At 36.6% G+C, this 25,041-nt stretch overlaps 1 protein-coding gene across 5 annotated transcripts in view; it reads right to left on the reverse strand.

The window, feature by feature from the left end:
• DLC1 (DLC1 Rho GTPase activating protein) overlaps positions 1-25,041 on the reverse strand; it is a 215,074-nt gene that overhangs the window by 180,766 nt on the left and 9,267 nt on the right. For 4 of the 5 annotated variants that reach the window (XM_068186801.1, XM_068186800.1, XM_068186802.1 and 1 more), the window contains exon 2: positions 17,371-18,535. In XM_068186801.1, coding sequence (XP_068042902.1) covers positions 17,371-18,423 — 1,053 coding nt within the window. In that variant the 5' untranslated portion in view covers positions 18,424-18,535. Of the gene's footprint in view, positions 1-17,370; positions 18,536-19,444; positions 19,469-25,041 lie in introns of those variants that run through there. The other variant, XM_068186799.1, reaches the window with a different exon arrangement.

A 25,041-nucleotide genomic window follows, 5' to 3' on the forward strand; every position in this document is an offset into this window, starting at 1 on the left:
CAAACACATCCTTCTGCATAGGGGAGAAAGAAAAAAGCATTATTGTTACAGAATTTCCAGTAAAATTGGAACTGCAGTTTCACCACTGCTTTAGTCAAATCCTGCTTTCTCTGACTCATAACAATGTGAGACATAAATGACAATATGGCTGTTTCACTAAGTCAGTGAGTTTATTAATAGGAGCAAAATACCATTTGGCTCTTCTTTGTTTAAAATATGAGTTAATAGATTTTATTATCAGGCTACTTGATGACTCTTGATAAAATCTGAGGCCCTATGAAATAACTCAGGATTTGCTAGCAACAAGATTAGGATTTCACCAATCTGATTTGCATCCTTCTGCTATGTTTGTCACCCAGGGCAAGCAGGAGAAGCCTTTTCATTCTATGACTTAATTTGTCTTATGTCCAAGGCACAGTTGATCTGCAGATGTTTATGCTTAAGATAAAATATCTTTAAATGTGCAATTAAGTTGAATTGTTGTATTGACACAACCTCAAAAGATGCTGAGTATTTATATTATTCCTGAAAAAAAGAAAGACATATAGAGAACTGAAAAGAACTTCTCATACAGAGAATGACAGAAAATGTCATTGGAAAATGCAGTTTCCTCAAGTTACTGTATGAAGACCTCAGAGAGACAGAAAGCACATGCAAATGAGTAAGGGCATACCTATAAGATATATTACATAGAGCTGCTAAATTTCATCCAAATCTGGTTTTAAAGCACAGGCACTGTAAAAATAGGAGACTTGTCCTCACTGGGAACAAACCATGAGGTTTAATACAGAATAGAAGCAAGTGCAACAAGCAGGAGTTATATTGCAGCTCTAAAAGATATTAAGGCTCCTGGGGAACTTTCACCTATGTGTCTCAGGTAATTGCAAAGTTCTTATTACAACATTTCTTTTCATCTTTAATATAGCTAAACTCACATTACACATGTCAAGGGAAAATATTAACTCTGTTTAAAGATGTGAAAATGACAGGCAAGGTAGGTATTTTCCCAAGGCTAAAGAAAAACTTGACCTAAGTAACAATGCTGAGTACCCCTCACCCTGTTTCTCTGATCCACCCAAGGAGTGGTAACATCTGAAAGTGTATTTAATGCTCTGGTCAGTGGGGTATACACAGCATACTGTGTTTGCCAGGATTTTGACTGCTGGGGATTTCATTACTGCTTTTTATGTTTCAGGCTCAGTTCTGACAGTATAATCAAATTGGAAAAAAATATGAATCAGAAGGGTTTTTTTTGTATTTATTGAATACATGTATTGTCTTGCTACATTTAACAAGAGAATTTTGGTTTTTTCATGTTTTCCCCCGCTCCCTTTATCTCTAGAGATTTCCAAAGCAACTCTGTTTAGCTCTATGTTTATCAGATTTTTTTTTTCTCCTTTTCCTGTCTGAGACAGGAAACTGAGGGTTTTGACCTCATCTGCATCTTTCCCAGTGTCAGGAGGTGGTCTGTTCAAAAAGATTCCATGACACTGATCTCCTTCTGATTTATCAGATAGCTAGATCAAGAAATAGGTCTCTACTTTTTTTTCCACAGCTGTAAAATAACCAGTGGAGTCCTCTGAGAGCTAATTATCAAATCTTTTGAGTTTTTCTTTCAAGGAACAAGTGCTATCTTTCTGGTTAGTAAATTCCATTACAGTGTTCTTTAGCAAAGACTGCCTAATTGTAGGAACTCTGGCTTACATGAGGCAGCTCATTTAAATAAAATGCTAAGATCTTTCTTAATAAATTTTTCTATGTCCTTTTATCAATATATATTGTCATAATCATGAAACTTTTACTTGTTAAAACTGGAGATCTGTTCCTTCTTAATAAATTTTTCTCTGTCCTTCTATCAGTATATGTTGTCATAGTCACGAAACCCTTTCACTGTTTCTAAACAGATTGTAGAGCAATTGTCATACCCAATGAATCCAGCAAGTGACAAAGAATAGGATTCTTCTGGATGACTTATGTGGATGTGAATGGTCAAGGTACAGTAGCAGACAATGAATGGGCATCATTTCAGATTTGTAATTTTTTTTTCCATATCCTCCTCACCAATACACAGTTTTTGTGTTGCTGTGGTGAGTAGCCATGCTCTGTCCCAGGTGAGGTGGTTCATTTGACATTAGATATACAACCTATCTGAAATATCTCCATCACTGCCTAGAAGCATATTTTCTGACTCTCTGTTAAAGGGAATGTGGAAGGTTCCAGCAATTGCCAAGACAACTCTCTTCAAATATCTGGCAAAAGTAGAAGTAATCAAAGCACTCCTAAAAGATCATATCATAGAGTCATAGAATGGTTTGGGTTGGAAGGGACCTCAAGGATCATCTATTTCCAACTCCCTTGCCATGGGTAGGGACACCTTCCACTAGAACAGGCTGCTCAAAGCCACATCCAACCTGACCTTGAACACCTCCAGGGATGGGGAGTCCACAGCCTCTCTGGGCAATCTCTTCCAGTACCTCATCACCCTTATATTAAAGAATTTCTTTCTAATGGCCAATCTAGACCTACACTCTTTCAATTTAAATCCACTCCCCTTGCACTATCACTTCTTGTTCTTGTAAAATATCTCCCTCCATCTTCCCTGCACATCCCCTTCAAGTACTGGAAGGGTGCTACAGGGTCTCCACGGTGCCTTCTCTTCTCCAGGCTGAACAATCCCAGCCTTCTCAGCCGGTCTTCACAGCAGGTATTTCAGACCTTCGAGAATTTTCTTTGCTTCCTCTGGACATGCTCCAGTGGTTCCATGTCCTTCTTATGTTGGGGAGTACTTATGGTGCATCCAGAAGTGGATGCAGTATTCCAGGTATCTCATGGGAGTGGAGTAGAGGGGGACAATCTCCTCCCTTGACCTGCTGGTCACACTTTTTTTGGTGCAGCCCAGGACACAGTTGGCTTTCTGGCCTGCAGGTGCTCATTGCTGGCTCATGTTGAGCTTCTTATCCACCAGCACTCCTAAGTCCTTCTCCTCAGGGCTAGTCTCAGTCCATTCTCTGCCAGCCTAAATTTGTGCTTGTGATTGTCCTGACCCAGGTTCAGGACTTAAGTTTCTGGCTAAAAAAGGCCAGTCAATAGGCTGAAACTTGCAAAAAAATCTCCAGAACACATCCAAGCTATCTTTACGCTGTCCTTGTGATAGTTTCTACACATTACATTATTTCAACTGAGAGATTCCTTTTGTAAGTTACATATTTAATATTATTCTACTGACTACTTAAAATATGCATAATAATAAAATAATTATTTTGCCTGAATGCTATGTTCTTAAAGCCTATTGAATATTGGAATTCAAGAAACTGCCAAGTCCTAACACCAGCTCTACCTTTGACTGAGAATACGTAATTCCTCTGGTTTTATTTATTCATGCTTGTACTGATGTTGTTATCAGGAACTCTTCTCCCAGTCTGCTAAATTTTGGTTATATTCCCTAAACAACAAATCAAAAAATTCAGGGTGTTTACTGGAGATTATGTGATAAACATTATACACCCTTTTTAACAAAAAGCTTCTACAAAGATTATTTCTTGCAATTGTTAGGCTGCCTTTTAAAACACAAATAATACACAGATGGATATCATTTATACAGAACAGAAAAAACTAGAACAAATGACTACTTATCTTAGTTCCCTACAGAACACTTGAAGCAATAAAATCACAAAACAACTGTTCCACATGCTGCCAAAAATGATCAAAAAACCACTGCCATATAATATGTGTGCATACAACATGGGGACTCACAGAGAAAGGCAAAGTTTTATGCTTTGGTCATGGTAGGAAAGACAAATCTTACTATTTGTCATGGAGTAATGGGAATCACTCAAGCAGAGAATGAACAATGTCATCAAGTAGATGCCATAGATTCCTCTTGACACAGAGCCTCCTCATGCATTACTGAGTTAAGCCACACTCCACACTTTCTCTGCCTGCTGAAACTGTGGCCTGGGTGTAAATCCCAGTTGATGTTAAATAAGAAGGAGCAATTCAAATTAGACAAATGGCCTGAATTCAAAATACTCCCTAAAAACTACATTATAGTATTACAGAGTCCTAAACACAACAGTTTTCCCCCTGTCTGTATAGAATAAAATTTCAAATTGAATCCAAAAGCTGTATACCAATGAATGAAAAGTTAGGCTTCCCTACAGTAAACAAAAAAAAAGATTCATCAAATACATTGTGCACAAACATTTCCTTTTCATTTTTTGATTAGCATAGCCCCACACAACCCACCCCCAACTGTCTTGGAATGACCAGAGAGTACAGCCATGTCTAGCTGTTAAATTTCTCTTTTCTTTTGCATAATTAGGGACAGTAGCAGGGATAAAACCATCCCTGTTTTCAGCTCTCTTAACACTTGATCTTTAATAATCCCACAAGCCATTTTTGGTGAAGAACATGTTCCTAGAGTGAAGAAATCCTTTCATTCCGTTTTAGTCTGCTTGTACACTTTCTATTCCTCCTGAACAAACAAACTTTACCTTTGATTCTCACAACTCTGTCCTTACCAAAGACTGAATTTAATATCAATGGCAGTTGTGGGAGTTATTCCTTGCTTTACTATTGGGTCCTACTACCAAGGGCCTAGAGAAAGGAACCAAAGAGTTCCTTTCTACTATAGGCAGAAAGATCAAAATAAAGGTAATTTTGTCAGAGACAAAAAAACCCACCAAAAACACAAAAAAAAAAAAAAAAAACCAAAAACCCAACAAAACCCAAACAACACAAACCCTAGTACAAAAGACAGTCTTCTCGCTACTTCTATTTCAAACACACATTGAAAACACTTTAGTGCTTACACTGTGCAATATATATTTCTTCACTCCTCACTGAGTTAGTGTTTACATTAGATTCCCTGTCTACATTCTCAATGGTACACAGTTTTGCTTTCAAAAAAGTTTTATACTGAAGTGGAAAAGAACACTGACTTGTAAAATGCTGGGAAATGCACATCAGGAGGATGCATTCATGGAGAGCTGAACAGCTGGCCAACAGAATGAACACATTACCACAAGACTACAGGGAATTAGTGAGAGAACTAGAAAGCACAAGTACAGGAGGAAAATATTCTTTACTAGTTTTACATTGCACCTGATACATTTCAGACAGATAAAGTAAAACCTATAAAAATCTCAAGAGACTGCATAGTTTGTTTAGGGGCTAAATCTCTATTCTATAGATAGAAATCTATATTCTTCTAGCAGGGAATATTTATCAAATTCACCTAAAAGGAAACTGTGATGTACTGATCTATTTTAAAAATCTGTCTTCAGAAGACATTTTTTTTGTAGTCATTGTTCTCAAAGTCATAACAATTATGTATCTTGCAACGAGTTTGTTTGGTGTGGAGGACAGAGTTTGACATTTTCACATTGCAAGTGATGGGAATGTAAAATCCTTTGACAATGTCTTTTAGTTCATACTTCTTGCACTGTGCAGATATGAATATGCAACAATCTGAGGTACATTTTTTTCCTAATATTTGAAAAAAATTTTCACTGACTATTGATAATTCCAAAATACATTTTTTCTTTGTGAGTCAATGTATTAGAGCTATCAAATCAGAGAGCGCACACTTAATTTCACCATCTGATATCATTAATCTCTCATGATTTATGTCATGTCACTCAGCAAAGTCCCTTCAAAAGAATGTTCCTGGACCAAACTAAAACAGGACAGTGCATACATACCCTAACCCACTAACACAAACCTAACTAAAACCTTCTCTTTCCCTGAGAACTGCAACTCACATTTGAAAGTTCAGGTTGTTAAATAACATTCAGTTGTGATTGTCTCCTTTTGGAATTGCAGGTGGTTTAGCAGCAGCAAGAAAGAATATAGAACAGCTTAAAACTTAGACCCATTCATTTCCACAGTTATACAATTTTGCTGAAACAACATCTTACCACATGCAGTCAAATAGAAAAGTTATACAGATATCCAAAATAGATAGAATTAGATAGAATAAGTTTAAAATACAGATTTGAATTACCAGATTAAAAGATTCAGTAACAATTTTAGTAAAAAAAAAAATCACATATAGTACAATTTTGCTAGTTCGGAGACTCAGAATTATGAAAGCAAAAGCATCTTTGATAGGCCAGTTTAGGATTAAGCATCTTCAGTCAAACACCCTAAACAGAGTGGCAGGTAAAAAAAGTAGAAATAGATAAGGCAGAAAAGCCCTTCAGTTATAATTAGAATGGTAGATAGGGTTTTTTAATTTTTTCAGCAAATCAGATCTCTGAATTAAAAGGGAACTTTTGACAACTGCCTTGAACACCAAGCTTTCTAATCACACAAATATTATTTTGATAGATGGGATAAAAAAATCCATCTAAGCATCAACTAAGAATCAGCCCCCATAGTTCCTGAGGATTCTTGATGTGCATTACAAGCAAAAGTGAAATGTCCCCACCAAATTCATGAAAGAAAGAAATCAATGCAGAAACAACAAACAGAAGTTAAGCTTGTGTACTCTGACATCTATTCCTGAACTCTTCTCTTTTTCTGTCTCCCAGGAATTGCTTGCATTGTTTTCCAGCCGGTGTATTCATATAAATATTCAGAAGTGATATTCAGATTTACAGACAGGCTGCTTAATATTTTAAAGGACTGGAGTTCAAGAATCAGTGGGGATATTTTTGGTGGTGGCACCTTTTATTCTTTTCTAACTTTTTTTTCCTCCCCTTGCAGTTGCAGAGCTGTGAAATTAAGGAAGTACATCTGTACTCAAAGTAAATAAATTTCTCGAGTGACGACTTTTTTTTTAAAGTCAGTACTGTAATAGTAATTAAAAATGGAACTATAATTTAAAAACCTAATAAATTTTTAGCTATTAGGTCTATGAGGTCATGTCCCCCAAGTAACATGCTTTAGCAACAGTGAGGTGACGTTATTAGAGGTCACTGTCAGAACTCAGAGTTTCACAGATGGTCTATTAACTGAGCTACCCCTCTTCTGAGAGCACAAAAATATCGTAAGTTTTTACGACACTCCCTTGAAACGGAGGTCGGTGGAAACCATTGGGACGGAAAATCTGTTGCTATTTCAGTTGTGTATCTGGTAGATGGAAAATTTTTCAAGTCTACACAGATGGTAAATAAATTTCTGCTACATGAGGCAGTTCCTGGAATAAAGAAATTTTCTCAAATAACAAGTGCCAATATTTTTTCAGCAAGACTTATTTTTAACTTTCCCAAGAACTTGTTGAGAGAGCTGGAGAAGTGTCCTTTCACCTTCAGAATCCTGGTCTAACTCCAGAAATAGCTTCTAATGTTGTTCTCAGCATAGATGAATTTTCTTTACACTCCAAAAGACATTTCAAAGCAAAGATCAAAGCTCCACAATTATATGTTGTGGCTGGTAAACATTCCCTCTGAACAGAGTGGCTAAAAAGTAAGACATTTCTATTTAAACCCTAAGACAATCAGCAGTGACTAACAGTGCTGACATTTAAATTGCCATTATTATGCTTCATGAGGCAATGCTGTTGACACTGGAGAGTCTGTCCTCCATGCACTAAACGTAATGGAAAGGACTGAGAAAGAGAGACCAGAGTCAGGGACAAAGTCGCTACAGACTCCACCCACTGAAGAAGCTGTGAACAAACCACATAATATTTAGGATTGAGTACATATTTTAGGCAGCTGAATGAATGCTGGACAAGAGGTCTAGGAACCACTGCTACTACTACAGAACTAGCATTTGAGAGTGTTTGGGACTACTCTCCCCTCATACCAAAGTGGAGCAGAGTCATGGAAGTCACTCAGCCATTTCACCAACTTCATACTCCCTTCCTAGTCTCTGTATGTGACTACAGAGCTTCTACTTGGCTGCTGCTTTGAAATCAAACCCTGTGAAATGATGACACTTGCAAGGAATAAAATACACATTATTTTCATGTCACCAAGTAATCTTTCCCTTATATGCACATAAGCTCCAAATGGCTAAAATTCTCACTATTTCACTCAGGTTTGTACATGAAGTAGGGAAAAAAAAAACCCAAACAACAAAGCATTTGTAAAAAGGCAAGAGTAGAGGGAAGAATCAATGTTCTTAACACGCTGACTAGAAGATTGTGGATGAAAAAGGATTTTTTTTTGTGTCTGACAGAGAGTATGGATGAAGTAGAGAAAAAAAAATTATGGACATTCTAATCTAAGGCTACTGTTACTGTTCCCAAGAGCGCAAAATTCAGGAATATATGTATTTCTTCTGAATCTGATTAAAGCTCTTTTCTCTGTTGTCATAACTATTCCTGAGCTTCAGTCTGCAAAAGCACAAGCCATCGATTTAAAACATATCTTGCAAAAGAAGCTACAGTAAAAATTAAAACACGTTTCTAAAAGCTTAATAAAATGCTTGTGAAATGTGATAAATTATGAGTCCTGAAAAAGACTTACACACAAGAATAGGAATCAAGGTACTACAAGGTATTAATATAGAAATTATTAATATAGAAGAACTTCTCAAATTATCTTTGATACTAGTAATATTGAAAAAGACCTGGGAACAGAGTGGTCCACTGGGAGTTGTTTTCACGAGCTGAGAATTCTTCGTGTAATTAAAAATTGAATTCTCACTTTACATAGAAAATCAATTGATTTTCACATCTTTATTTTCTAGTCTTATCCCACCTCTAAGACAGTGGAAAAAGACAGGTCTTGAGAGACTATCTCTTCTCTTATTTACTCTCTGGCAATTTTGCTTCCTATAAAAAGACAAAACAGTACAGTGTTCGTTTACCACTTGATCATCTTGTCATCATCTGCCAAGCAGTAGTATTTGTAAAGAAGTGAGTTTAACATGCTAGATGGAACAAATTCAGTAGATGTATTGAGGTGTAATATGCACATAGAATCACTAGTAAGTCTGTGTGAGATAAACACAGTTTGGCATTTATCAGAAGAAAAGTGTTTTTCAGGGAATCTGGGTGTAGGAAAGTAGTTTGATTTAGATTACCAAAGTTTGGCTTCTGGCCATGCTTTTTTATTTTCAGTGTAATAAACGTGTCAGCTTCTAAAATATTTTGAAGCTAAAATTACATGCAACACAAGCCATGAGCTTTAGCATTGGTGAATTTTTTCATGCCTTCACATCAAACAGACATGAATCACATATCAATGATTAATTGTGTATGCAAACTATCTTTTTTAAGAAGGTTGAGGGTACCTTTCAAGAGATTAAAACACATAGTGGAAGAATATAATCAGTTCCTTAAAGATCCTTTTGTTGGTTAGATAATACATTATCAAAATATTCAGGATATTCAAATAGAAACCTTGGTTTAATTGGATGTGTTGTGTGAAAAAAAGGTTTAGAAAGGAGGCAACTTACAGGAAAGGATAAAGCATAAATACATATTTAACATAAATACATATTGCATTTGTTATTCTAAGTCTTACGTAAGGTGAGAGTGTAAAGACAGTGCAAAACTTTAGATATGACAGTTATTGCTGTAATGTTGAAGGACATCCTCATGTTACAGTGAGCCAATTTCTCATTAGTGTTGTGTGCATAAACCAAGTTCTTATGTCCATTGTTGTAAAAGCTTAAGAGATCAGCTGTGACAGAGCTATGAAAAGCAGCAAGGATCTAGTATACATTTGCCATACATTTACCTCAGCACACAGAGATGCTCACACATGCATTGCTGCCTAGATTTTTTTCAAAGGAGGAAGAATACCCCTCTAAATTTGAATTCATAACCTTTTTTGGCCATATCCTCTGGAGCTTGAAATAGCTTTTGGCAGCAGAAGCAGTATTGTTTCATTTTGTAAAGCCATATTAAATACACCACGTGTATTTTCTGTGGCATAAACCTCCTTGCCTTTACAAACCTTTGAGAGAGAGCAATGAAAGGAAATAAACATGAGCAACCCATTTTAGGTGTTTTAACCGTAGGTACCATTATGGTGGGAAGCAAAAGAATTAAAAAAAAAAAAAAAAAAAAAAACACAAAAAACCAAAAAAACCCCAACCAAAATAAAACACCAAGAAAAAATCCCACAATGAACTTTGCAGATGGCTTCCACCCTGCTGCACTTCAGCTCACAAGAGAGGTTCTTTTTGCTTGCTTTTCCCTATTGCATGGGAATTGGTCAGATGCCTGTGGACTAACCCACCACCAAATCTCCATGGTCAAGTACGCCTTGATAGCAGTGTCAAAAACTACATTGCTGTAAAGCCTCAGCTCCCAGAGCTGGCCAGGGTAGGCTGTTCTTCTCTGTCTCCTTCTTTGACACAGCAACACAAAAAACCTTTTACTTTTAGCACAGGTCATGTCTGTAGTAAACAGTTGTGCTTAAAAAAGCTGTTCTGCCACTGCTGTGGCATCAAAGGCTCTTTAATATAGGCAGCAGTGCTCTAGTACTGTCTTTTCTGATTACTGCGGTACGTACTGGTTTTGGATGGCAGCTGGATCTCAGTGTGCCTCTTAGATCGCTCTGTTTTCACCTGAAGGTTATTTTAAAGTGAGCATTATGCTTGTGAAAATGAGAGAGGAACAGCTCAAGAGAGCAAATTCCTTTTCTAAAAATTCCTTTTCTAAAAATTTTTTTATTTAACCAACAGAAAAGTGTGTTGTGGACAGTGATGTCATGTAATCCAGGGTGTTTTGTCCAAGTGTCTTAATTCCACTTCCCATTTGTTAAAGGTTTTATGTACTATTCATTCCTTCCAAAACCGCTTCCCTCAAAAGTTTGATGTTAATTAAAAATCTGGTGTCATTTTAGCAAGTGGTCATTGGCCCATTTAACATGACCTACCACTGACTATTTACAGAGTGCAGACAGTAAATAATTGGCCAGTAAGGAGTTTTTAAAGATTCATTTAAAAAACAAAACGAAAAATACCTTAGAAATTTTCTGCTAATCAGTACTGCAGAGCTGGACAAAACTAGAAATCTCTGAGTACACACTGCATGAAACTAAAGCTCTCCAGACTGGTCCCTAGAATCATGCAGATGATTTTGGTAAAGCATTAGTGTGTGACTACAAACTGCTTATAAATACAAATACTTTCATGACCATTTTAGGTAGCTCAGCTCTGAGCATAATTTGATGTGCAACAGTCTCTTGGTTTGCAGTCTAGACAACACTGCCTTGAAAATTTATTGCTGAACACTGTCACAAAAATGTGCCAAAGTAAAATTTGCATAAAGGTTATAGTGTATTGGCCTGGCAATCATCCCATCCTGTTCTGAACTTGTTTTAAATACTTTTCACATTGTTTGAAATACATCATACTTCAGTCCAAACATAAAGGAAGTCTGTCGGAAAGCATTCTTTAGCTTCCCAGATGGAGATAATATTTATGGTATATATTTGTGTGAAAGTAATAGAGAAAATTCATGGTCATGTAACCACAATAATAGGAGTGCTTTATGACCACTATCTACTAATTACCATAGAAAATACATATAATTTAAAAAAATGTAAATCCAACTGTTCCAGTCCGTTTATATTTTTGAACCACATTTTCATTATTAAATGGTAAATTTTGAAAGCAAGTTTTTAGTGCAGAAAAGAGAAACAAATATTCATGACAGCCAAGAAGGTTTCTTTTTTTTTTTTTTTTTTTTCAAAGAAATCCTACTATTTGTTTTGTTTCACTTGCATCTCTTGCCAGATTCTTCCCAATGCCTTCAAAACCATGACCATTTAATAGCAATGTGCAAATGCAGCAAATTCCTTGTGGTGAAGCAACTGTGGATTTCAGTAATAATCGCCCACTGTACTAATACTACAGACTGTAGCTCTGAGCTGTGGGTAGGAGTTAACCTTTCAAAAGCTATTGTGGCTTAAGATCGCTCACCAATTATTGATGGTGCTCACATTCATAGTATGAATTTGAATAAACAGATCCATGCTCTTCTCTAAAACCTTTAGAAAGTTTGAGAATCTTTAAAAAAACCCTAAAGTTTGAAAATTATAAGGGATGCAGAAATGGAACAAAAACAAATCCAAATTTCACACCTGATAAAATAGATTTCCACTCTTTGAAAGATCATCTTTTAAAAGAGATTATCACATTTCCAATATTTGCATTTGCCATTGTCTTTTACAAAACTAAGAAAATAATGTCCTAGATGCCAAGATTATATTATCTATCTCTGTATATGAAAGTGAAGCTAAAGCTACTCTGGCATAAGTGCAGGTCTGAATTGTACAAGAAATATAGTTAGAGAACCATATGATTTGAAGGTAATTTTACTATGGTAATGCCTCTATAGTAACTAGCATCTGTTGTCTCTACAGTTACAAACTATTAAAACACCCAAGTTCAGCAAGGCGCTTAACCACACTCTAAGAACACAGCAGTTCCACTGACATCCATTCATTCTTTTTCAATGTCTAGATCTAAGCAGCTGGGAGTTGATCTTCCATGACTGTAATGAAGCTCAGAAACCTTGGTCTTCTAACAACCATCCAAAAAACATTCATGACTGTCCACACTTTCAGAATATCTAATGTTCATTATGATTTTAGACAGTTTTCTTCCCTGGTTGTTGGATTCCTTCACTAGAATATTTGCAAGATGACTATCTTTTAAAATACTCAATGGGAAAACAAACTGTGAGAAGTGACTGCCTTTATTTATCATATTTTGCAAAGGAATAATTAAAGATAATTGACTTGGAAAATCACCAACTTTTAAAGCTGTCATCTTCCTCTGACTGACATATGTTTGCAGACTGAGTCTCAGATAAAGGTAAATTTAATTCCCTGTTGCAAAGTCAGAATACACCAAAATGCATATTTCCATTCTTAATTAATATTCATGAACATTGCTATTATTTTTATTATTGATTTTATCTTCCATGCTTTTTTTCTATGTTGATCTGTCTGAGTTATTGTTGCTGTGCAACCCTAACAAGCCTACATGCTACTACTTATGTAGCAATAGTACAGGCTGGATCCCTATGAAACCACCTTCTATAAAATAGAAATAACAAAACCAGTGTAAGAATCTTTAAAACTCAATTAAAAAAAAGGTAAAAAGGAATGAATCATTAAATTATCACAATTCAAAAAAGACAGAATTGAGGTAAAGTGAGATTAAGATTTTGGAAAGTCATACTGATGATAGGGCATTAGTGGAATTATAATTGTTGAAATAAAGAAATAAAATTTATTGCAACAGTACAGGAAATGTAAAACCATGTTTTAAAAACTCACAGCTTTCCTGTGGGGAAAAGGCACTGTTCCAAAGACATGCATCATTCCAGGTAACCTTCTACCAGGTCTCTTCTGACATTTTCTGGCAGTCTCCTGTTAATCTTACTCTTTAATTAATTTTCATCTTATTGACACTGGCAGCTGTCGTTATGCTGACATTGGCTGTGTCCTTAAGCATCCTTTGCAAATCACACAGTATTTGATCTAGAAATCTGGGTTAAAATAGCAGCAATAATAATGAGCATTAGGAATAGCCCTGACTCTCATATTCTCTGGCCTTGCAAGAATGACTTTGAGATAACATTATCTATTTGAAACTGGAAAACTTCTAAGCAGACTGCCATGAGGAACTACATTGTCCTACAGGAGAGAAATGAACAGTCACTGTGGTTTCTGCAGCTGTTTTCTTCCTATTTATGTTGAATGATCTTTAGGAATAAAATCTAAGGGGGGGTGGGGTGGTGGAAGAACAATGAAATATACAGAACAAGCCAAATTTTGTTTTTTAAGTATTATTAACATTTTGCTACTGCTTCACCTTTTTTTAAAACTTGTGGATTTTTATTCAAACTATTTAGAGCCACACTTTACAATGTTGATTTTCTACTCCTTTACTGATTCATCATTTAAAAGAGCTGTCTGAGCCTTATTTTAAAAATTTCATTTATGAAATGCTGAATATCGCTGGCTGCAACAGCACAGCTGGGTAATTGTGCTTGGGAAGCAAATGTGGAGAACTTACTGGGAAACTATATGCCTCAACCCACCTTTTTATGCTGGTGCTGAATAAAGTAGTTCTTTTTTGTGTCGAAAAAGAACTGAAATTAATTTTTTAGAGTTTTGCTGCATTTGTGAATCTTCTCAATATGCCACAGCAGGGATTTTCCTAAGCTTTTTGTCTTTGCCTAAGTTTGATGAGATGAGCAGCTTGGAGAAAACATAAAATGGAGCACATACAAAAATTTGACCGATTCTATATGAGATAATGGCCATTTTCTTACATGTACAAATAAGTCCATAATAATTAAATAGTCTCCTTTCGTTGGTATTCTTTTAACACTTGGGGTCTTCTAATTTTATATAATACTGTTCACTAAAAGTTTTGTTGATTTTTACATATGAACATACATGTGACCTGCTTTGATACCCCAAGCACTACAGTTTGCTCTTCAGTTCCAAATATTATTTAATGTCCAATTCTGTGAAGTGACTATTTTTAAATCTGAATTTATTTAACCCAAGAAAGCATACAGAAGGGTCTAGCTGGTTTATCCACTTATAGTTAATCCATTTATGTTTCTGCTACTGGGAACCATTAATAATGATAAATTTCATGTTGTGGAGGAACTGAATTGATTATCAAATCAGGAACAACAGGAAAGCTTGATTATTTTGTATCTTTCAATTAGACCTAATATCATTAACTTCTCACAATTAAATTCAGGTCCTTCCTATTTCCGAGCCTTAGGAATTCTTTCTGAGAAAGCGAAGGCAAAGACGGTGCTGTGCTTTGAACATTTGAACCCTGTTGACTTGAGGGAGCAAAGAATGCTGTAACAGCTGGATGTGTTTGCAAAAAGCATCTTCAGTGTCAGTACATCCATCATGACTAAAGCAATTTACTGCAATGGAGTTAGTGCTGGTCAAAGATGCTAAACTTTAAGCCTTTAAGCCCTCAAGCCCTCAAACCTGCATCCGTCTGCAGAGCAAGCATATCAGATCCACACTGTCTCTCACCTCAGCTCTGGTTTGAAGACAGCCGATCTGAAGATAAGAGGGAAGGTCATGCTCTATTGCCACAATTAAAAACAGTTTAAAATATGTTAACGAGGAACAGATTTGAAAAAGAATTCAGTACCAGCAAGAGCAGAAGTCTACTCAAAGGTCCTAAGTTTTAACTGTCATGAAAATGCCTGAAGATCAGCACTTTCCTATGATCACCCAAGGTGCTACCTGAAGATTTGGGTGCCCAAATCCCTTTAGCAATACATTTCCATCTGCCTTTCCCATATTCTGACCTTTATGGGCACATGATTATGTGCAACTATAATTGACACTGAGCATTAATCAGACAGTGGTGTTTTTTAGGCCTTAACTGCACTGTTTGAACTGCTGACCTTGAGAGAAAAGGTTTTATATACCATTCCCAATCTCTTAAGTCTTCCTGTCACTGCAAAGCAAATACTTGGCTTTTATGGATGGATTCAGTTTCAAGTCTGCAGTTTTTCTAATGTTTTCTTAAAATTACAAAAGTGGCTTTCAGGGGAAGTTTGTAAACATAGGCACATTTTTCATTGCACACTATTACCAACACAGACAGGCTTTTGTAAAATAGTGCATGGTTAGATATAAGTGAGAAAATCCCTTATGAAGGAATGTTGCTTGTAGAAGTGTCCTGTGAACTTAGAGATAAATAACACCACAAACAATAACAGATCATATCTTTTCTCTTTTGCCATTCATGTTACAGTGGTTGGCAAAGATTTCTTTAACCAAACTAGAATGAGGTCTCCTTGGGATTTACAGACTCCATCCCCTTTTACATTACACACAATTCTGCAGTTGTTGCAGCCATGTAATGCTCAAACTTCCTTGAAGAAGCTGCTTGTTTTGCTCCTTTTTATACTCATCTTCTTTCTTAATTTTTCTCACTATTGTCTCTGTGGAATTTTTATTGTCCGTCCTTTAAAATATTTAATGGCACAAACACAAATCATACATGCATTCTCAAATATTATTCTCATGAGTGTACTTTTAAAAGATGTGTATGGGACCTCAAAAGAAGATCCAAGGAGATACATGGAAACTAGCATCAAATCAGAGCTATTAAAAACTATAGCATGCTGCATCTTGCTAATGATATGAAATGTACACATCAGTGTATAGTTACATTAAGTAACTATACTTAAAAAGAAAATTTGATGCCAAAGTAAAACAGCTGAGAAATTATTATAATAGTCAATTAGTTCTCAACTACAATGTCAATTTGGTTTATTTTCTTTTTTTAAACTTAAACCATTTTCATTAGCATTTCTAGAACTGGTAGTCATATTTTCTTTTCTTATTTGTGACTCTGAGATATTCTTACTGTGAGATATTTGAACAATTACTGCATTACCTGTGATTGCATAAATTATCAAAGGAAGACTGGCTTTGAGGGCTTCTGAAACCTTTGGCAAAACTTGCTTACATTTTCTCACCATGTTAACCTAGTGTTACTGTTACCAAAGAGTCTACACAGGGAAGCAATAGCCAGCAGCTCAGGATGCTATGTGGGCATACAGTACTTCAGATATGTGAATTTGTGCTTCAGTGAAACAGCTACTGAGGCACTGCAGCTGACAGATGAAACACACAATACTAAAAGAAACCAGATGTAAAAAAAACCAAAAAAAACCCACCCAGACAAAAGAAGCTGGATGATGTCAAATAAAAAAAGGCAGAGAGAAGTAAACAATTACAAATTGGTTATTAGCTAGAATAAGCAGCATTACTGGGAAAGCCAGACTTTAAGATAAATTCCATAGTGCCACAATCAGCATATCTCAGTCCATTAAAGCCAATGGGAGTTTTATTGCCAAGGAATCTCTCCATTAATATTTTGTAATGATACTCTTCCTTACTTGTGAAGACAGTGAAACTCTTTGGTTGCTTTAAAATTACAAAATATGGTTTCAGAGCCAGCATTACTTGTTTTTGCAAGAACATATGCTCATGGTGCTGAGCTAAAAACCAAAGAACTACTGCAAAATATTTCCACACTTTTTTCTCTTTTAAAATATTGTTGCACTTTTCCCTTGTACTCTCTTTTTCAATAAGGCTTCCAAACCCTTGGACACAATAAATTTTCCTAAGAGGAATTAAATAATGATAGCAGTAGAAAACCAAAAAAAGAAGACATATACTCATTTATCCTTGAACAGCATATATGAAATATATAAAATAATATATATAAAGTAAATATAAGGTACCATCCAAATTCATAGCTCAGCCATTTTCAGATCTTAAAAAAAGCTCCTAAAATTCAGTTGTTGTATAGATATATTTGTCTTGAAACTGTTTGAACCTGATAAATTAATGAAACAATCACTTTTTCTCTCCAGTTAATTAGGCACAGTATCACCATCATCAGAAATTGGGCGAAAATATTTGAAAAACACTCTGCAATCTATCCTACCTTTCTTTTGCGCAGTTTCACTTGATTGTCTGAATATTCGTGTGTGGTCAAATGATTCCTTACATGTAAACACTGAATGTCTTCTGCTGAACTGACATTTGAAAGGCATTTGTTTTCAGGGGCCACTTGAGGTTCTGTGAAACCACTTTTATCCAGACCATTTTCCACTGCCGGGATGCAAGAGCAAGGAGGAGATTGCATAAGGCCGTTGCTGGGTTGCACTGCTGAGCAGAGCTGTCCATCACTACTGGTGTATGATTCAGAAGAAATCCCACTCTCTACCACATTGCACTCAGACTTTCCAAGCCCATCTTTGAAAGCATCAGATTTCCGGCGCTGTTGTGCAATTACAGCAGTATGAAGCAGCTGCTTCCCAGACATGATAACTTCTTTCACATTTGGAGAATTGATACAATTTTCCTTCTCTACATCTACTACTTCATTTAAGACTTCATAATTACAAAGCTCCAGGCTTTGACCAATGCTGCCACAAACATCTTCCTTCCTCTCCTCTTTAGGAACTGCATCACAGCCAGGTTCCTCACTTATATCTCCACTGATTCCAGATGATTCAGCTGCCTTGTTTCCCTCTGTTATTGGTACCATCTGTGTTAAGGAGCCTGCTCCATTTAAGCTGTGCCCTTCATCTTTGGGTTCACTTCCTACAGCAGTGATGTGGTAATTAACACTATCCAGGCTGAGTGCACAATAGTCATCATTGTCATCAGACACATGGACTAGAGTTTCTGTGCTCGCCTCCAGAAAATATTCCTCGTCCTCGTGGTTATCATTTTCATCCACCTCCTTTGAAACATTTCCCAGCTGCTTTTCAGGGAAGCCAGTCACCTCTCCACTATAGCAGCACTCTGGAAATGAAGCACATTTTTCTTTCCGGTCCATGCTCAAAGCCTCATCTTTCTCCATACTTGTCTGCAAGTTATCAGCTACAAGTCCGTGACGACATGCTGTATTATACTCCACAGGCTCCAAAGCCAATCCCATCCACTGGGTCACATGCTCTTCCCAGCTTTTCTTTCTGATTGCTAGAGACATGTCATAACAGTTCAGCAGCAGACTGCAATGTACCTTCCACAGAGGACCAGAGGAGATGTCATGGCTGCTGTGCACTGCTCCTGAGGGAGAGAAGGTTTCATCATTTTAACATCTGTAAGAAATAAAAAAATGACTGTGTTATTGAATCAACTCCAAATTAAAAAAAAAAAAAAAAAAAAAAAAAAGGGAAGGAACAATTTAAACAAAAGTGTAAAACAAGATAAGACTGGGACCAGAAGGACAGGAATTAAAAGACTGTTTTGTTTAAAGTTTTAATACTTTTCATACAAAACTTGACGGCACTCATAATTCAGTATAACATTTTTTTCTGATTACTTTCCAATATCAAGTAAACAAAAATGGTATAAACAGGCACATGGACAAGCAAGTAGCTCCAGAGCCAAAATTTTACAACAAGCTCCTCTTAACTGTTTCTCTCATAAGATAATAATTTCAATGGATATAAATTACATTATAACTTATAGTTGCTTTGTAACTTTATTTCTTCCACATCCACAGATACCTGTGGAGTGCAGAATTCTAGCTGTTTCCCAAAGAGGTAGAGAACAATTGAGGGTTTTTCCAAATTTACCAAATGTATAAACTACTTATCTTCTGAGTATCTCTGACCCATTCAGTGGCTCTTTTTTTTATTGTTACTATTAATTCTCTTCAGGCCAAGTTGTAATTAGAAGCATTACATGAAACTGGAGGGTAAATCAGTTGCTTTGTAGTAATTAAAAAAAAAAATAAAATCATAGATAAGCTTGGGTTTGAAGGGGCCTTTAAAGGTCATGTAGTCCTACCCTCTAAAATACAACACTTGGAAAACCACTTTAAGTCTTTGGTTTATTTCCTCATTCAAATGCATTAAAAAACCTGAACCCTGCCACACACACCCCTTGCTGAATATATTCATGATTTGCTAGTGTAAGGCATGGAGAAAACTGTTATTTAGAACAGGGCTCTCCAGAAGGGTAGATTGTGAGCCAGCATGGTTGGCTGTAGCTTTGCTACTCACCTGGACTGCCTGGCTCTGCCAGAGGCCACTGTCCCTGCTTGGGTTTCTATGTGGGGAATTTTCACTGACTGCTGCATTAGGCATTCTGTATGATGGCATTCGAGATACTTTAATCTCGTGTCATTGCGTGTGTATACTCGCACAAAGAAAATATCTCATATTAATTTACAAATTAAAAATAAAAATTAACAAGTTCATTGTCAAAGAAGAAAACAAAACTTCTGGTTCATAAAATGTTAGAAGTTCAAGGAGCAGACACTTCTACTTTTCACTCCCCACACAAGAACTGTCAGCACTTAGCATGGATCTGGTTATTGATTTCAGCAATAAAGAAGATTAAGTAGTGAGTTTGTTCTGGGTCATTTCAGTCCACTAAGGCAAATTCTGATTGCCCACCAGGCCACAAAGCTGCCTTGACAAATCACATGTCTGAAAGTATAAAAGTATTTATCTTGAAAGAAATGCAGAATTATGCCTGGGCAACTGAACCTCCATAAATTATGCCTTGACAAACTGACTTTCAGGATAGGCTTGTACTCAGTCCTAGATCTTTAACCTTCTTTTAGGAATGGCAAGCTTCATTTCACATTCACATTTTCCACCTCGGTGGAGACTCTGCTTAAAAATAACATATATTCATAGAATATATGAAATTCCATGCAAAAGTCATTAGTGTGTGGGATGCTGAGCAAGATGGAAAATAACACACAGAGCCAGGCCAAAAAAATTATCTGTTTTCAGAGGCAAATTTTAGTAATAAAAAGTTGATACAATTTTATAATTCACTCTTCTTTCCTGATCAAATATGAGATGAACCCTAAATCTTAAAATCCAAATTCAAATTATTGTATAAATTGTAGTACACTCTTATTCTGGTTTAATCTTTATTTCAAAGTGAATATGGTGCAAAAAAACCAGAGTGAAAAATCAACAGTGATAATAGTTTTAACTTCTGCTGCACCTTTTCCTGATGGACACTAAAGCTCTTCAATTGAAATAATTTTAGAGCCACCACAGTGTTTTGTTTTGATCTTTGAAAAGAGGCATGTTTACTAGAAAGGGCTCAATAATTTCTACGTCCTCCATGAGCAATGTTTGGAGTTGCACGTGGGTGCAACTCATTTGCAGCTTCCCTTTCTTTGCCTACTGGAACACTACCCTCATCTACTTTAGAGAAAATTAAACAAGGTTGTTACAGCCATGTAGGGGCAATTCTGACAACAATCAATAAAGATAGTAGTAGTTAAGGGTAAAAAGCTAAAAAATGCAACTTCCTAGTGACATACATGCATCCACCTACCTAATTAATGCACAGAAGGCACGGTCTCAGAGATTTAATGTACAAGTGTTAACCTTGCTGCTGCTACACGGACTTACAGAAATGGAAGAACAGATCTGTTACTGTTTTCCAGTTTTTGGATGTAGTGAGTTAGATTTTATGGGGAATGAAAACCAAATTTTACTTTAGGCACCTTTCTGTTTTGCTTGCATTATCACTAGTTTTGGCTGCCTCATAGACTGCAGAAAAATGATTAAACAGAGAAATATCAAATACTTTGCTTGAAATGCAAGACAAAGAAATACACGACATGGGCACTTGTATTGTTCTCTAACAAATGAGTGTATGTTAGCACTTAATATGAATATCTACAGTACATATATCAGCTCCCCAGGCAGCTTCACCAACAGTTCCTGATATCCCCTCACTCCCATGATGCATGAAAGAGTTCAGAGCTTGGTGACAGCTTACTTTTCTTCTGCTCCCTCTGCACTCCTCAAAGACCGTGTTAAACAATTCAGCTTAAAAATTATTTTCCTGCTGTAATTGCTTGACACTTAAGGGCTGACAAGAAAATTTCTTTATTTTCTGCCTATTTGCTCAGGACAACTTCCCTTCGCTCACTTGCAAGCACATAAGCTGTGCCTTGGAGGGTTCACTGTTCCAGACCTTTGAAAGGGATTCTCTGCCAGAGAACAAAGTGCATTGCCACTTTGCAGAAGAAAGCGTTCCTGCCTTGATCACTGCTTTTCTGCTATTGCTACTCATTTTTTTTTCTTGACACACACCATATTTTGCCATCTGAGAAATGCCCCTCTCAAGTCCAATTGTACTTTTGCCCAAGGGAAGAAGCATCCCTCTCCCTCACTTTCTATTCTTGCCATGCCGCAACTAGAAACCTTTATATCTGATTTCTGTAGACTTTTAAGACTGTCAGATGAACCATTACCAGTCTCTTGAAATGTTTTGCAGAGTGAAAACACCTTTTCTTCTAATCAAAACATCTATTGATATCATACTGTCCACTCAGCTGTTGCTATAATTCAGACTTATATTTTGCTTTACTTTTCAACATCACTGTTTGGTATTGCTTAGTACTATTAACTTTCTGAAGAACAAAAGTTTGAAACAAAAATACAAAGCACAAAACTTCTGGGCAAAATTTCTTGATCTTGGGTTTGAATTAAGGAATATCGGCAACACTGACCCAATAGGTCGTTCTTGACCTATAGGAAGTGAAACTGAGAGGCGGGTCATCATACTACAGCAGAAGCCCATTCAAGAACCCTCTATGATGCTTCACATTGTTTACAAAACTAGATGTTAATTTAGATGGATTCTGTAATAATTTACTGCCTATCTCCTTTCACTGCAAAATATGATGTTAATGAAAAGTAGGGCAAACCATTAGGTTAGTTTATTTTTGGAAACTTTGTGTCTAGTCTCACAGAACTGAGTGACTTTACAACTGATAAAGCACAAAATGATGATGAACTGGTAGGATCTCATAATTAGACTGCCTAACATTTTCCTTCAATTAGGATTCCTGTGATTTTTTTTTCAGAAAAACTCATGTTAAACTGCTTGCAGCAGGCTTTCAAAATTCAGACAGAGAATTTTCTTTTATCTCATGAAATTCCATTCAGATTTGGCTGTGCTACACGTTTTTCAAGATACGTTTTACCTTCTCTTGCTCCCCTCCTCAAGGAAAAATGACACTTTACAAGAACTATCTTTACACAAACCCAATACTGACACCTGTGAAAGTTGCGTCAGGAAGAACTGCGTCTTGGAGCTAGAGGGAGAATGGAAATGTAAGGAAGCACACCTACTTGAATATCTGGAACTGTGGCTGCGCAGACCTGTCAGAGCAGCTTCCCTTCTGGGGCTTAGGACAGGACACATAAACATCCCAGTTACAAGAATGTGAGGGCAGAAGCACACAACCAAGGCTCTCTGGTCCTACATCTTGCCCCTCAAACTTCCAGGACATGGGAGTGGATCCCTGTTTTTCCCAGAGTGGAAGAAAGAGATAAGGAGAGAAACTTGGGGCCATGCAGCAATAGCAGCCTGCACACATGCTCAGGCAGTGAACCCCAAGCCATTGGGAGAGAAGGACTATGGCAAAGGCAGGCTTAAGTAAGACACTGCTGTGCAGGACAAACGTGGCATCCCTGTATGGCCAAAGCAAGCACTGCCACTGACCCAGGTGTGACATCCCTGCTGGCTCCACCAGTTCCTCCATTCTGACAATTCGTTGCACCATATTTGCCCATCACCTGGCAATAAACAGAAAAGCTTTAGAAGGAATGAAGTTGCAGAGAGCACAGATTACAAAGTCTGTGGCAGGACAGTTTCTGAGAGGGAAACCCAGGCCATACAGCCCCACCATCATGCCAGTAGAATTTAATTTTTGATAATGTTTTACATGGGATGCAAATCTTTTCTTGAAAAAAAAAAAGGCAAAGCATTAGCTTATGAACATAAACAAAGATGAAAGACTGTTTCATTACATTTTTTACATAGCAGGAGTATGTGAGAAATGGAGATCAAGCAGAAATATTTATTTTGTTGTCATTATTTTATCTTCATTGGTCTGTGACCCCAGTCAGCAAATTTTTTAGGGAAATCTAAGTGAACAGGGTCTGTTTCCTATAAACTCATCTCACATCTCCTGGTCTGGCTTTCAGTAACTCCATACCAATCTCTGACACAGAATGTTGTTTACAAATAATTTGAGATAAAACATAAGCCTCTAGGTCTTCACTCAGATATTTATTTTAAAAGATCTCCTGCTTTTAAAATGCAATCCTTCATTTTCTTATTTCCTGGACATAGACCACCTTTTAGATTTCACTGAAGGGGAGGCTTACCTTGTCTGCAGTTTCTGTAAAAGCAGCATTTGCAGTGCAGGGTTTTAGGCCATGCTAAACCCTGCTGTCGTAGAGTAGAAATATAAGGATGGTTTGTTGTGGGGTATTAATCTAGTGAATACCAGATGCAATTTTTTCTGATTTCTTTAGTATGTAAAATCAAATTCTAAGACCGGTTTGAACTTATAATTATTTTAAAATATTTACAACTTTATTCTAAAAATCAGAAATAGCATAGTATTCATAAGACAAGTATGTCTTCAGAATGAAATAATAAAACAATTTAAATGTTTTATATAAGTTTTAATGGTCAGGTTTGCATGTGTATGCATGTGATGTACTTATAAATGTGAACACAGACTATTAAATATAGGTGTTGCTGATTTTTGTACAGATAAATGCAACCACATCCCAATATTGTCCTTTCACAGGACAATTGTCCTTTGATGACATCTTACTGCTGGTTTCCAGCAATGAATCAGTGGACAGAAATAGAGGGAAATAGTACTAAGTCCAACATCCAAACATTCCTTCCAGAATACCCTACCATACAGGATTTTAAAATTGCTGCCCAGCTATAGATTGAACAGCACACAACTGCTAACATTTCCCTGATAAATTTGAGGAAATGACCCCTCAAACTCTCCTCAAAGCATCTGTTAGGAGAGATTCCAAGAACATAAAGTGATCAGGAACTCAACATTAGAATTGCATAACAATACTCAAATGAAATATTACTGAACTTGTGACTCTGAAAGGTGTCCAAGTAACCCTCTTTGCACTAAGGAATGAAAGGGGTGACACATGTAGAGAGGGCAAATCTGGGGAGCTGCAAAAGGGATGTTCTTCCAAGCTAATGGCAAACGCCTTTGAGGCCAGAGATGAGCTTTACTTGAGAGAGAGCCTCAGAGCCAGAAGGGATCCTGAGCGAGGACTGGAGTAGGGCTGGGAAGTACAGCCTTTCTAGGATAAGACACTTTTACCAGTCTTCCTCTCTGATCATTAAAGGGAAGACAAAGCAGAGGGATTTCTGGTCCTCAAATTCCCATCTCCTTACTAGGCCTCATGAGTGGAATCTCCACAGAGTAAGAAGATGGGAGAAACGGGAATTTCTCTGCACACTTAGCCTTGGGGTGCTGTGGGAAATGATTGGATTAAACAAAAGCTGGTTTAAAATCAAATTAAAAAAAGACCACTTGGTTGTGAACTAAATACTTGCAAATCTGATTTCCATATGCAGCTAATTGGCTAAAGAATCTAATAAATAACAAAAATAAAAATCAACAACAAAAAAAACTAAATAGAAAACCAGAAGTGAGAATATGTGACTGATTCTTTTTTTTAATATAAAGAGGGAGATTATTAATAGTTTTGTGAAGGCAGATATTAAAAACAGTGTTTTGTAGATTATTCAGAACAAGAAAAGAAGTAAAATTATGAAATTT

This window comes from Anomalospiza imberbis, chromosome 4 (assembly GCF_031753505.1).
Source record: "Anomalospiza imberbis isolate Cuckoo-Finch-1a 21T00152 chromosome 4, ASM3175350v1, whole genome shotgun sequence".
Classification (NCBI taxonomy): Eukaryota; Metazoa; Chordata; class Aves; order Passeriformes; family Viduidae; genus Anomalospiza; species Anomalospiza imberbis.